At 43.6% G+C, this 14,911-nt stretch overlaps 1 protein-coding gene across 3 annotated transcripts in view; it reads left to right on the forward strand.

Moving 5' to 3' along the window:
• The first annotated feature begins 409 nt into the window (after positions 1-409).
• The window catches only part of LOC144603894 (protein tweety homolog 3-like), a 114,157-nt gene continuing 99,655 nt past the window's right edge, over positions 410-14,911 (forward strand). The window contains exon 1 of one of the 3 annotated variants that reach the window (XM_078417688.1): positions 410-1,255. In XM_078417688.1, coding sequence (XP_078273814.1) covers positions 1,124-1,255 — 132 coding nt within the window. In that variant the 5' untranslated portion in view covers positions 410-1,123. The remainder of the gene's footprint in view (positions 1,256-14,911) is intronic. The other 2 variants (XM_078417690.1, XM_078417689.1) reach the window with 2 other exon arrangements.

Here is a 14,911-nt window from a genome sequence, read left to right on the forward strand (position 1 = left end):
CTGATCTCAATGATGGATATAAAAGATTTTAGTGCACTATTTCATAGAAGACTGTCCAATTGCCAAGCGATGTTTTGATTGAGCAATACCCATGACGAGGGTTATCCACAAGCTAGTAATTGGTATTCAACCCTCAATCAGCAACATTAAATACAGATTACCGCACTGCTTCCAGAGAGTTTTCTGTATTCAAGTTGCCTGCAATGCTTCGTGTATTTCAACAGTGATTACACATCTGTAGTACAGTACTTCATTAGCAGAAAGCGCATTGAGATCCTCGGTCTGTGACATAATCTATCAAACATGGGGCTGCACATACCAGCGGCAGCTGAGAATAATTTGCAACAGTAGTGGGGGGGGAGGGAGGGAGGGAGAGGAAGCTGCAGTTCGCGCAGCTAGCACTGGGGGGGCTGAGCGGCGCTGCTGAGCCGCGGGCTTCACCTAGCACCAGAGCGGGAGCGGCTGGGTTCGGGTTGCAGGCGGTCGCCGGGAATCGTCGTCGTCGTCGGGGGTGTAAAATATAAAAAATAAAAACTCCAGCAGCAACAGCAGCTTCGATCGGGGGAACCGTCGCCCCAGAGGCAAATCACTCGCCTGCAGGAAGCAGTCGGAGGGCGAGAAGCGAAGCGGATTTGGCGGCGAGCGAGCGAGCGGGTCTCCCACCTCCTTCGAGCCCGACCGGGCGCTGTGCACGGGGGCGCCCCCCGGCCTCTCCAGGGACTCGGCTGTCGCTGCGGCCCCGCGGGGAGAGGGGGAGGGGGTGGGGGTGGGGGTGAATCACCCCCTCCCACCCGCCCGAGCGCGGAGCGGCCGCCATCTGCTGGCCGCCTTCACGGCAGACGGACGGAGGGAAGGAAAGGATCGCGGAAAATCTCCTCAGATCTCGTCCCTCTTCCCCCCGCAAAAACATTAACCGCGAAAGAGGGGGATTTTACATCGGATTTTTAGTGTTTTGGAAGCGAGGAGTTTTTAAAAAAAATTACCTCAGCGTCGGCGGATCTGAGGAGGGATGGAGTGAGTTGTTGTTGTTCATCCCCCTCCTACTCCCGCCGCCTTTCTCTCTCTCTCTCTTCCACCTCGCTCCCAACGCTGCGGGATCAGACTCCGGCTGCAGCCCGACCCGATGGCGGCGGCGGCGGCGGTGAACTACTCGCCTCCATGGTGGGTGAACCTGCTCCACCGTCTCCCGCACTTCAGCCTCCAGTTGGAGACGGTCAACAGCGACTTCCACCCCGAGGACGCCCAGTACCAGCAGGTAAGGAAGGCGCCTCAGTCAGAGAGGAGGAAGGCAGGCAGGCAGGCAGGCAGGCAATCGTCGTTGCACCGCGGGCTCGGCGAGTCAGTTATAATCTGCCATCTCTGCAACACACACCAGCCGGCTCGAGGAGTTGAGACCACAAGGAACTAACTACAGATGCTGGCTGGAGATCTTGAGCAAAATCACAAAGTGCTGGAGTAAGTCAGTCAGGCAGCATCTCTGGAGAACATAGACCCAACACGAACCCCTCAGATTGATTGTAGTAAGGAGGAGAAAGCTGTAATCATCCACCCCCCCCCCCCCCCTCTTCCAGCTTTGTGTCCCCCACTACTGAAATCAGCCTGTAAAAGGGTCCCAAACCAGAACGTCTTCTGTCCATGTTCTGGAGTAGCTAAGGGGGCAGGTCAGGCAACATTTCTGGAGAACATTTTGATTTCACTTTGGGATCCTCGTTCAGGCTGTTTGTAGTAAGGGAGGGAGAGAGGAGAGGGGAGGGGGGAGAGAAAGCTGTATTCTTCCCCTCCCCAAGTATTCCAGCTTTGTCTCCCCACAACAATCAGTCTGCAGAAGGGTCTCGGAACAAAACGTCTTTTGTCCATGTTCTGGAGAGCTAAGCAGGTCAGGCAGCACCTAGGGAACATGGATAGGTGATATTTCAGGTTGGGTCCCGACTTCGGGCTGAATGTAGTGGGTGCGTGGGGGGGGTGGGGGGTGAACAACTGGAACATTTTGTTTCCAGCCTTTCCCCTCCCACTACAATCAGCCTGAAGAAGGGTTCCAGACTAAAAATCGCCTGTCCGTGTTCTGGAGTAAATCAGTGGGTCAGGCAGCATCTCCGGGGATCATGGATTTCAGGTTGGGACCCTTCTTCAGGCTGTTTGTCGTGGGGTGGGTGGGAATTTGTAACCCCCCCCCCACATTTTCCGGCTTTGTCTCCCCACTGCAACTAGTCTGAAGAAAGGTCCCGAATCAAAACGACGCCCTTCCCTCCCCAGATGCTGCCTGACCCCTTGAGTTCCTCCAGCACTTTGTTCTGCAACATCTGCAGTTCCTTGTGTCTCCAAAACAATTAATGCATTCTTACTGCCTGCACATGCATTGTTGCTAATGTTATGCCCAGGGGTTTTGCACTTCCCTTTTTTCTGCGCACGTCGCAACCATTGCTTTCGGGAAGGGGCAGAAGGGTTTGGCATAATAGATGCGAAGTTCTCGGCAGCTATTTACAGCCGCCACAAGTAATCGCTGCAACTTTTATTTAGTGCGTTTGCGTGGGGACGATCGCATGGTAAAACCAGTGACGACCGTGCTAATGTGGACATGCGCTTTCTGCTGATTAGATGCCCCTTTCCCTTCCCCTGATGATTTTAGGGGAAGGGAGAGTTGGGGAATTGCATGAGGCCGAAAGGTGTTTTGAGCAGGATTTGAAGTGGACGACAGCTTAACGGGGCGAAATCTGTAGTTTTAAATTCACAAAATGCTGGAGTAACTCAGCAGGTCAGGCAGCATCTCGGGAGAGAAGAAATGGGTGACGTTTCGGGTCGAGACCCTTCTTCAGACTGCCCTGTCTGTGTGAATTATGTCACTGGTGGGGTGGGCTTAGCGACTAGATTGCGTAGCTGCGTGCAAAATACCTGTAGGAATATACATTGTATATATTGACCATGAGAGTATCCATTGAATGGTGTATTTTTTTCAAAAATTGCATGAGAATAAATTAGTTAAAATGAGAATTAGTTGGTAATCCAAGTTTTATCAATGTACTAAATGAATGGTGATTTTATAGAGCTGTAGAAAATCTTAAAGAGGTATTGATAGAGTGAAAGCACACGAAGAACTAGAGGCATAGACGTAAGGTGAGAGGGAAAAGATTTAATAGAAACTTGGGAGCATTTTTTTTCACACAGGGTGGTGGGTATCTAGAACAAGCTGCCAGAAGAAGTAGTTGAGGCGGGTTCAATAGCAATACCGTATTTAAAAGGTGTTTGCACAGCTGCGTGAAAGGTTTACAGGGCTGTGAATCAAATACTGGCAAATGGGACAGTTAGATCGGGCATCTTTTTGTTGGGCTGAAGGGCCTGTTTCCATACTGTATGACTTTTTTTGAGTAAGATTATGTTTATTGCTTAATTACCTGGTTCTGGAAATGAGCCAGATGCTCATAGAGTTTCTGTCAGTTGCGTGGGATATGTCGATGCTTATCCTAGATATGTCGCTGCACACTGACTACACCCTAGCATTGAAACAGTAGCTGAATCATAATGGAAATATTTTTTCCCCATGGTCATGCAAGAAAGCATGTCCTATTCTGCTAGTATTGCAAGGGAAGGTAGTTACAAAATATCTTCCCATTCGCATTAGTACATCAAGATATACCAAGATTAAAGTACTTTGTTTGAAAATACTACATTGATGCAATTATGGAAAGTTAGTTTAATTTCTGCGTTAAGCTTTCCGCAGCCAAGTTTGGAAATATTTGGTAATAAAAGTAATCTTGGAATAAATGGTGATTTGTATTTATCCAATGTTTTTCATGTCTGCCCCCACTGTCCTCCTCCCACAAAGTTTTAGAATCAGTTAAGTACTTCTGAAGTTCATAGACCTGTGGCAGCCAATTTACACGCAGCATGTTTTCACCAATAACCATTTAGTAATACTTATTTAAAGATATATATTTGCAGGCTACTGGGGATAATTTATCTGATCAGAATAGCTCTGGAATGTTTTGGGTCAATAGACAATAGGTGCAGGAGTAGGCCATTCAGCCCTTCGAGCCAGCACCGCCATTCAATGCGATCATGGCTGATCACTCTCAATCAGTACCCCGTTCCTGCCTTCTCCCCATACCCCCTCACTCCGCTATCCTTAAGAGCTCTATCCAGCTCTCTCTTGAAAGCATCCAACGAACTGGCCTCCACTGCCTTCTGAGGCAGAGAATTCCACACCTTCACCACTCTCTGACTGAAAAAGTTCTTCCTCATCTCCGTTCTAAATGGCCTACCCCTTATTCTTAAACTGTGGCCCCTTGTTCTGGACTCCCCCAACATTGGGAACATGTTTCCTGCCTCTAATGTGTCCAATCCCCTAATTATCTTATATGTTTCAATAAGACCCCCCCTCATCCTTCTAAATTCCAGTGTATACAAGCCTAATTGCTCCAGCCTTTCAACATACGACAGTCCCGCCATTCCGGGAATCAACCTAGTGAACCTACGGTCCACAAATGAGACATCTGCTTAATATCTCATTCAAGAGATGGCACATTAGCAAATATAGCTCAACTTCAGTGAAGAGTTAGTGCAGATTTTTGTGCTCTGCCGTGGGACATTAATTTATAATTCTGTGATTCAGGGATAAACAATACCACGTTAGCCATGACTGCCATCATCAATGCTACACTGTCACACTGTGTTTGGGTTTTGTATGGTGTGTGAGTATTTGAATAAGGATGTGTAGGAAAGAACTGCAGATGCTGGTTTACACCAAAGATGGACACAAAATGCTGGAGTAACTCAACGGATCAGGCAGCATCCCTGGAGAACATGGATATCTGGCTATGATGTTTGAGGGCCAGCACAGCAATATTTACCATTTTAAGCAAATTTGGATATTACTCATCTCGATAAGTTTTTTAATAAAAAGTTAATGTTTGTGGTTGGAACTCCATTTTCTTTATGGAGACCTGGATAACTGCAGTTATTACTGCCTCAGAATGTAAGTAGGATTTGTAAATTACAATGAATACAAGTGTAGGAACTTTTAGGGATGATCTGTGTAATTTTAATTTCTGCAGTGCATGGATACTTCTGTAGTTTATGGATACTTAAGATTGAAATCAGGAAACTCAAAATACTTTGTATATTTTAAATATAGGAGATACATTTGGGTGAATTACGGAATGCTTAATAAATGAAGAGAATATACAGTAATGAAGCACATTATCATGAGAGGAAAATAGACTAACACTTTACAGGAGAGAACAGATTTCCTATTGATTATGTGGGTAGTCATTATTTGTATCTTAACCAGGATTATTGCGTTTAGTATTGTAAAAACTTAACTCTGTACACAACACTGAGAGGTAGTTTATCTGTATTTTTCATTGATTCACTTCACAATTAGTTGTTAAGTACATGCTACATATTGACAGTAGTGAGTGAGAAATTGCCGAGAGAAGCTTTGATTACCCATTAATGGGCAAAATTGGACATGCTGAAATTTTAAAAAGTAGCACTACATTTCTTGGTGGATTGCATCGTGACTTTTGCATTATCCACAAAGAGTACTTGCTTGGCTCTTTTAGTTCATTTCCACAGAGGTTGCTATTTTGTCAGCTTTACAATGGAAACAAATCGGAGCTAAAAAGATATGAATCATTTTTAGCAGGTCTTTTGGGTGTATTTTGACATTGCAGTCACAGAATGGCCATGACCATGGCCTGTAGAATCTATACAGGTGATTCCCAATGTTACAGCAGTTTGTGTAACGGAAATTCACCCTTACGGAACTCTCAAATCACTCAAAAATCTGAGAAATAGCATTAAAAAAAATTGCTTTCATGTAATTTGAGGAAAGAAAAAGTAAACACTCCCCCCACCCCCAACTCAGATTTCTTGACGCATACGTGTATGACGTCACACTTTTGTATCTATCATGACAGTAACTCAAATTTCACTGTACCTTAGTGGTACATGTGACAATAAATTGATCTTGAAATCACTGCATCTCCAGATTTTGTGTCATCTACATGTTTACAATTTGATCTGCGCACCCAAGACCTTTCGGCTTCAACAATTTCGCGGGGTTGTGACAAAAGTCATTCTTGGAAATATTTAAAAACAAAATCAAATGTGTCTGGTCATGCAATGAATGTCTTTTAAGACGTATCAGCATCATCTGGATGACTTGTAAACATACAGCAGAGTTGAGTGTTTTATTGTCATATGTCCCGAAACGGAACAATGACATTCTTACTTGCAGCAGCACAGCATATATGTAAACATAGTATTTTGTGAAACCCATAATAAAAACAAAAAAAGTTCAGTATACATAAAACAGACAAACATAGAAACATAGAAACTAGGTGCAGGAGTAGGCCATTCGGCCCTTCGAGCCTGCACCGCCATTCAATATGATCATGGCTGATCATTCAGCTCAGTAGCCTGTACCTGCCTTCTCTCCATACCCCCTGATCCCTTTAGCAAAAAGGGCCACATCTAACTCCCTCTTAAATATAGCCAATGAACTGGCCTCAACTACCTTCTGTGGCAGAGAATTCCACAGACTCACCACTCCGTGTGAAGAAATGTTTTCTCATCTCGGTCCTAAAAGACTTCCCCCTTATCCTTAAGCTGTGACCCCTGGTTCTGGACTCCCCCAACATCGGGAACAATCTTCCCGCATCTAGCCTCTCCAACCCCTTAAGAATTTTATATGTTTCTATACGATCCCCCCTCAGTCTTCTAAATTCCAGCGAGTACAAGCCCAGTCTATCTAGTCTTTCCTCATTTGTAAGTCCCGCCATCCCAGGGATCAATTTGGTGAACCTTCTCTGTACTCCCTCTAAGGCAAGAATGTCTTTCCTCAGGTTAGGAGACCAAAACTGCACACAGTACTCCAGGTGCGGTCTCACCAAGGCCCTGTACAACTGCAGCAGAACCTCCCTGCTCCTAAACTCAAATCCTCTTGCTATGAATGCCAACATACCATACCATACAAATAGGCAATAGTAGTGCAAAGTCAAACGTAACATCCCCACGTCTATATAGTTCAGTGCCCATTGGGAGGTTGTATTGTTTAAAAGCCTGATGGAAGAAGCTGCTCCTGAACCTGGATGTTACAGTTTTCAGGCTCCTATACCACCTTCCCGATGGCAGCAGTCAAATAACTGTGTGGCCAGGTTGATGTGGGTCTTTGATGATGCTGGCTGCCTTTTTGAGGCAGCAACACCTGCAGATCCCTTCGATGGTGGGGAGGTCAGTACCCATGATGGACTGGACAGCGTACACCACTTTTTGCAAGCTTCTTTGTTCCCGAGCGTTCGAGTTGCCGAACCAGGCCTGGCTTTGATGTTTTAACTGAACTTCACATCCTTATTGTACTGAATTTAATATCGGGTTAGACCTTGCTGTGACAGGAGCAGTTAATGGTTTCCAGTGTTTGTTAGACTTGACTTTGCATCCTTCAGCATGAAATAATTTGCCCACCAAAAATGTCTGAAAGTGAAAGTTGATCTTGGTGAGGGAAATGACATTAAAGACATAAATGAATAGGCTGATTGACAACGGAGTTCAGTAACCAACGTGTTTTGACTTGGACAATACAGAAAATCTGATATGAGGTGATATAATGCAGGTGAATTCAATGTCATATTGGGTACAGAAAGAAAGATTGGCTAAAGTGAGACGGGCAAGGAAAAATTAGTTTGTTTTTTCACTTCACAAAGTTGTAGTTTACCATTGAATGCTTCTTTCATTGTCTTTGTGCTTAGTTAATGTATTCAACATTTGTCTTGCGTTGGCATTTGGACTAACCACAATCTGCACAGGAAAGAGTTCATTATAATTTACAAGGGTAGATATTTCCTCAAAGTAAGTAATAGTTGACACATTCCTGTTGGTGATTTAAGTTTGTGGGAATATAATATTTGAGATGAGGTAATTGTTGTGATATTTAAACACAATTTACTGCTTTGGCCCATAGAATATTGAACTATATCTAATACCAATCATATTGAACATTTCTTTAATTGATGGAGATGTGTGTAAACTGAAAAGATTCCATGCAAATCTAAAATAGTTATTTGCTTTTTAATTATAAAGTTTGTATATATTTTTTTAACAATTGTCAGCCTAGAGAATGATACACTTAGTTAAAAATCAGCCGCTTAAGTTAGTTTAAAACCTCATACTTTTTTGCTTTGTAAACAGAAGAACAAATCTGGCCTCTGAGCGGGGGTCGTACACAAAACCAATTTCTTTCTCACTGCAGCTCTTTAAAAATGTTTTCAAGCCTACAATTGTCCATATGAAAAGCCCCTCCTTGATTTTTAAAAATATATATCTTTTATACTACTAAAACTCAGATCTTATGAATATATGTTACGTATGTTTCATGCTTCGTGTACATAACAGTGATTTCGAGAAAACGGTAAACCGTAGCGCCACGGTTTTTGCACCGCCATAATCGACAATCTCCCGGTCAACCGGCCGTAATATTTTCATTTAATTTGGTCGTATATTTTTTAAGTTACAGATGTTTTAAAGAGCTCCCCCCCCCCTTGATTTATTGAAGGCTTTATTGGGGGCGCTGCGGTGCGGATTTAGTCTTAAGCGTGTGACGTCACAATGGACAAGCAGCTCCTATTGGGTGTCCACTCTTTACAAATTTACATTTTTTAATTTTTAACCTTTTTTCAAGGTCTTCAGCTTGTGACGTCACAATGCTTGTGTGAGATGGGTGCTACATTGTTGCGAAAAGCAACTGATTGTTTTTTAAAGTTGTGTTTTTTATTGCAAGTCACTTAACATACACAGATCAGCATGGGGCCCCTATGCTCGTGGGACACGGGGCAAGTGTTTCAAAAAAAGAAAGGGGAGGTCCCCCTTCCCCCCTCAACCTCTTCCTCCCCACTCCTTCCCACCTCCATCCCCACTCCCTCCTCCCCAACTCCCTCCCCATCCCTCCCCACCTCCCTCACCTTTCGGGGACGGGCCCAACGGGGAAAGAGGGGTACTGGGAAAAGGGGAGGTCCCCCTTCCCCCCTCCCTCCCCCCTCCCTCCACCTCCCCCCCTTCCCCCCTCCCCTCCCACCCCTTCCCCCCTCCCCTCCCCCTCCATCCCCCTCCCCTCCCTCCCCGCCTCCCGGTTACAATGGAAACCCTACGAGGACGGGCCCAACGGGGAAAGAGGGGTACTGGGAAAAGGGGAGGTCCCCCTCCCTCCCCCCTCCCTCCACCTCCCCCCTTCCCCCTCCCCTCCCCCCTTCCCCCTCCCCTCCCCCCCTTCCCTCCCCTCCTCCCTCCACACCTCCCTCCTCCCTCCCTCCCCGCCTCCCGGTTACAATGGAAACCCTACGAGGACGGGCCCAACGGGGAAAGAGGGGTACTGGGAAAACGGGAGGTCCACCTCCCTCCAAAATTCCCCCCTCACCTCCCACTCCCCCCTACCCCCTCCATCCCCTCTCCCTCCCCACTCCCCCCCCTCCCCCCTCCCTCCCCCTCCCCTCCACACATCCCTCCTCCCTTCCCTCCCCCCCACTCCCCTCCCGGTTACAATGGAAACCCTACGAGGACGGGCCCAACGGGGAAAGAGGGGTACTGGGAAAAGGGGAGGTCCCCCTCCCTCCCCCTTCCCCCCTCCCATCCCCCCTCCCTCCACCTCCCTCCCCCCCACCCCCCTCCCTCCCCTCTCCCTCCCCCCCTTCCCCCCCTCCCCCATCCCCTCCCCCTCCCCTCCTCCCTCCACACCTCCCTCCTCCCTCCCTCCCCCTTCCCTCCCTCCCCTCCTCCCGGTTACAATGGAAACCCTACGAGGACGGGCCCAACGGGGAAAGATGAGTACTGGGAAAAGGGGAGGTCCCCTCCCTCCCCCCTTCCCCCTCCCTCCCCCCTTCCCCCTCCCTCCCCCCTTCCCCCTCCCTCCCCCCTTCCCCCTCCCATCCCCCCTCCCATCCCCCCTCCCTCCCCTACCCCTCTCCCTCCCCCCTTCCCCCTCCCCCCTTCCCCACTCCCCTCCACACTCCCCTCCCCCCCTCCCTCCCCTCCCCTCCCCCCTCCACACCTCCCTCCCCCCCACTCCCCTCCCGGTTACAATGGAAACCCTTCGAGGACGGGCCCAACGGGCACACTTGTGCTAGTATATATATAAAACCCATAGCTATTGCCTTGGGTGAAATGCAATGTCTTGTGTTCAAGCTTCCAAGTTTGTCCAGTGTTTAGCTAGCTGATCTTATAGAGCTGCCAAGAATGGAATACTATAAATAACAAAGGTAATGAGTAGATTTGAAATGAATAAAATTGTTCTTCCACTCAGATGAACATAAACATTGGTTGTAAAATGTAAGAATTTGCATGAATTAATGCTTAAGTCGTACACTAGTAGTTTCACAGTGAAGGCTAAGTCAATTGCATTTGTAGTTTACAGTATATTTCAAAATTACTCTTCCCAGAAGTCAGGTAGAATGGCTTTAGCAGAGTTGCAGAAGGTTAGAGGGGTATAGAATTAACTTTAATTTATGTTTCCTTCTTATCGATAAGAGCTTGAAGTTCTTAAAAACTGAGATCTATTAATGCTACTCTATTAATTCAGATTGACAGAAAAGGCCCAGATTTTTTCCTGAAACACATTGGCAGCAAGTCTAAGGGGGTGAAATTGTAAAGACTAAACATTGGCATAAAAGAAATCTGAAGTTAAAACAGAAAATGGTGAAAATACACAGCAGGTTAGACATTATGAGTTCTGATAAAGGGACCTTGACCTTCATGTTAACTGTTTCCACAGATACTGCTAAATATTCCCATCATTCACTGTTTTGAAGCTCAAGTCATTGGAGCTTAAGATCTAATTTAGGCCCAGAGGAGGAAGTTGACGTTTACGAGGGGATCAAACACAATTGATTTTTATTTTCCTTTTTGCCTTAAACTCTGTTGCTAAGCTGAAATAGGCTGGCAATGTTTTTCATGGTGTGTTTCTGAGACAGCACACTTTGTGTGCATAAAAATAAAATGGAAGTTTCACACAGAAGAGTGCATTTATCAATTTGACTTCAAGTCGTTTATGAAGGTAGGAAAATAGGAGTAGGCTCTTTGAGCCTGCCTTGGCATTCAGTATGATCAGTACAATATTTCAGTACCTCATGATTTCTTTCATATCCAGTCAGAAAATGTATATATTGAAATAAGAATATTTTTCTCTCATTAGGTATTAGTTCTAAATGTAAATGAAGAATTTATTTTGTATTCCAAAGAGTTGTACTGATATTTAGACTGGTCAATGTTGCTTGATAGCCAGATGCCTTGCCGTTCTATGGTTAGATTGGTGTCCCTTATATAAACGACAATTTTTTTCCTCACTTCTCATGAAATTGTAAACTGTTCATCCATTATAATCATCCATTAAATTCTGGAAGGAGAATGTATATAGTAGAAATTAGAGATGCATCTGTAAACTGAGGAAGCGAAAAGTCAAATTGATTTCACCCCAAGGACTGCACTCTGAAACCTGGGAACATTTTTGCTCATAATTTGAAAGTAAACGTTGAGATAAAGAAGCAGGAACAAAGCTTTGGGCTTTTGCCAAGTTAGGAGGAAATGGTTTCTAATGGGGATTAAACAGTTTATATTGAAAGAAAGACTGATCTAAAATGGCTGTTAATTGTTCTGTAGAACCCAACTATTAGGACTGGGAGCGAATGTTCCAAAACTGCCAGTAACATTGAAATATTAAAATAATAGCTGTGCTGACAACTTGTGCCATTGTTAGCAGCTTGTCTCATTTAGCCTGATGCATAGAGATTACCTTCAAGAATTTGCTTTTGTCAAAATTATTCCTGATGTTTTAAAAGGAGGTTGCAATAAATAAATGATGAATATATTTTTAGCTCTGAAAAACACTTTTTTTTGGAATAGATATCAAACTGCTGCTTTTTTGTAAGTCTAAAAAAATTAATATAATTTTGATACATTCCCTCTGACTTTGGTAAATATATGCATCCAGTATTAGTTTAAATAATTACCTTTTAGATTATGGACAACTAACTATTGCAGTGACAATATTGGACATCATCTTGATGAATTAAGATTATATGGTAAAGAATTGGTTGTTGCCAGTGGTGTGCTCAAATGGATTGGGTGTGCTTGTATTGTAGAAATTTTTGGTTTGATCCTGTTGAGACTGCTGCATTTGTTTTAAGATAGTTCCTGGAAAGAAGCATTGACTGCTGGTTGGTAGTTGCAGATTCATTAGAATGGTATTCAGAATCAGGAATTAAATTATGAAAGCTGTTGCATAAACTGCTTCTATGTTTAGAAGGCTATTGGGCAATCTTATTGCAGTCATTAGTTTAAGAAAATCTAATATCCAACACGTTGTATCACTGGCGAGGTTGGCATTCATCGCCCATCCTTAAATGCCTTTGAGTGAATGGGTCGTGTTGCCACTTTGAATCGTTACCTTTGGTCTCTTTGAAGGGAATCCATCCATTATTTTGATGCAACAATCTATTTTCAAATCAGGATAGTGCATGACTGGGATGGGGAGGAAACTCGTCTACCTCGTGTATCTTGTGCCATTAGATATTGGTGGTGGAGGTCATAGTTTGATTAGTGCCCTAGAAGTTATTTATTTCCTTTTGATGAAACCCCGAACAAGGGAATCTAATCTTATACCTTGAGGTAAGGGATGTTAAAAGAAATCGGTGAGTATTTTTTTTCCCACATAATAGATAAATAGTTTCTTATTCTTGCCCACTTTCCCAAGATCTCAAAACTCTGCTTTTGTTGCATAATTTGAAATAATGAAACTTCCAAAATAGCAATAAATAACTTTTTTTATCTGGTTCAGAATTAAGAAATATTTGTGTTAGTTAATGGTATTAAGGGAAAGGAAATAAATTTGGGAAAATGGAGTCAAGGTACAGCGTGGCCATGATTTGATGGTAGAGTTCAAATCCTCCTTGTTGGAGGGGCAAAATGTTCAGAATTGAGTGCATGAACAATCAATTTCCTTGGGTACTGCTCTTAATTAAAAAAAAATTTAAATCCACATTGGCTAGTAAATAGTTCTAAAATTGGGTCATGTACTTATGTCCAAATAGCAAAGATGGAGAACTGCAACATGTTTCTAAATGATTGCTATTAGTTTGAAAGAGATGTTACTTGAAATTTATTCTCAAGTTAGTTCAGTGGTAGCTGAACTATTGACTACATGGCAAATTGTATTTGCAACATTCAATTTTATTATTGACTGTTCAGAACCTTTGGCCCATGATTGCTTAAAGTGGAGGCTAAGCATTTGGGATGGCATAGACAACCTCGGGTTTATGCATTCTGAGCACACAGAAGGCCGACCTAAGGGAGCTGACAAATTATTCACTGGCCAATCGCTGCCAAGTATTGCATGCCCCAACTGTGGAAAAGACTGGTACCACACTGGCCTCATCAGTCACCTGAATTCACAAAACTGGAGTGGAAACATCATCTTTAATCTTGAGAAACTTGAAAGAAATATTAAAGTTGCATTTCGGAGACTTGAACATTGAAATTGGAATGATGCCTCAGAACAGCACTTACAAATTAATATAATAGTGGAGCTGGCATCTCTTGCATTTGTATTTAATTTCAGTCCTTTTTGCTATTTAAAGTATTAATCCCAAGGCAATTTATGAACATGCACAAGAGCTCTGCCAGTATCTTAGCCATATACTCTCCAACTAAAGGTAGACACAAAATGCTGGAGTAACTCAGCGGGTCAGGCAGCATCTCTGGAGAGAAGGAATGGGTGATGTTTCGGGTCGAGACGCTTCTTCAAACCCGAAACGTCACCCATTCCTTCTCTCCAGAGATGCTGCCTGACCCGCTGAGTTACTCCAGCATTTTGTGTCTACCTTCGATTTAAACCAGCATCTGCAGTTCTTTCCTACCTATTCTCCAACTAACATGGGAATCAAATGTTTGACATTTCTTTTGTTACCCTTTTGAAACCTTGCAATGTGCAGAATGTTTCCTGGTAACTAATGTGAAACATTAGTAGCCACACTTCAAAATAATTTGTTTTTGTTTGAGGATCTGAATGTGCAAAGCAAGTGCACGTTGTTCATCCAGTTCTCATGCTTTGAATTACCGGTGTGCTAGGTAGAATTTCAAATCTATTATAGTTTACAAAATTTAGAATGAGGAAATCAAATGTTATGAAGTCCTTGTTACATTTTGTTAACAATGGATTCAAAGTAGCATAAAGCTTTGTTTTATACTACAGACATTTTCCTGATGAAATGAAAATTGAAATAGAGTTGATATCTCAGATTGATACCTTGCGTCAAAACTGAAAGTTCAACCCAAAACATAAATATTTATCACCAGAGTGCAGTCTGTTTGCAGGTTTTGTTTTGGTAGGGTCCAGATTTTCTTTAATTGCACAGTACAGTTGAAGGATGACTTTTTTTGATGCATGAACAAGTAGATTGAAACTTTTGTATTATTTAACATTTAAAGGTTTTCTGAGATTTCTTTAGATGGAGGGGTGGGGGGAGGTGGGAGGGGGGGGGGGGGAGGGGGCGGGAGGGGAGGGGGCGGGCGGTGAGGGCTCACGGATTATTCTCATGGCAATTCTTTGAATTTGTAGAGCTTAGATTAAAATAAAATTAAATGCTTTTCTATATTGTGCAAGATCCAGTCTTTTTAAATCACTCACATTTTCTTTAAGTTTTCTGACGTTTTATCATATCAAAGAGAAAGGGCAGTGTTTCAGCTTTTACTATTTCAATGAGTTGTGTAATTGAAGTAATGTTTTTGGGTGTCTCACAAAACATTCTTGCCAATGCTGACATGCTCTTATGAAATGAAGTTTGCATGGTTGCTTATCAATTGTTCTTTTGTTGATGTCGGCATGTTTCATCAAGTTGATATATTAACATTAGTGCGCCATTTCTGCAACCAT

Source organism: Rhinoraja longicauda, chromosome 21, assembly GCF_053455715.1.
Source record: "Rhinoraja longicauda isolate Sanriku21f chromosome 21, sRhiLon1.1, whole genome shotgun sequence".
In the NCBI taxonomy this organism is placed as follows: Eukaryota; Metazoa; Chordata; class Chondrichthyes; order Rajiformes; family Arhynchobatidae; genus Rhinoraja; species Rhinoraja longicauda.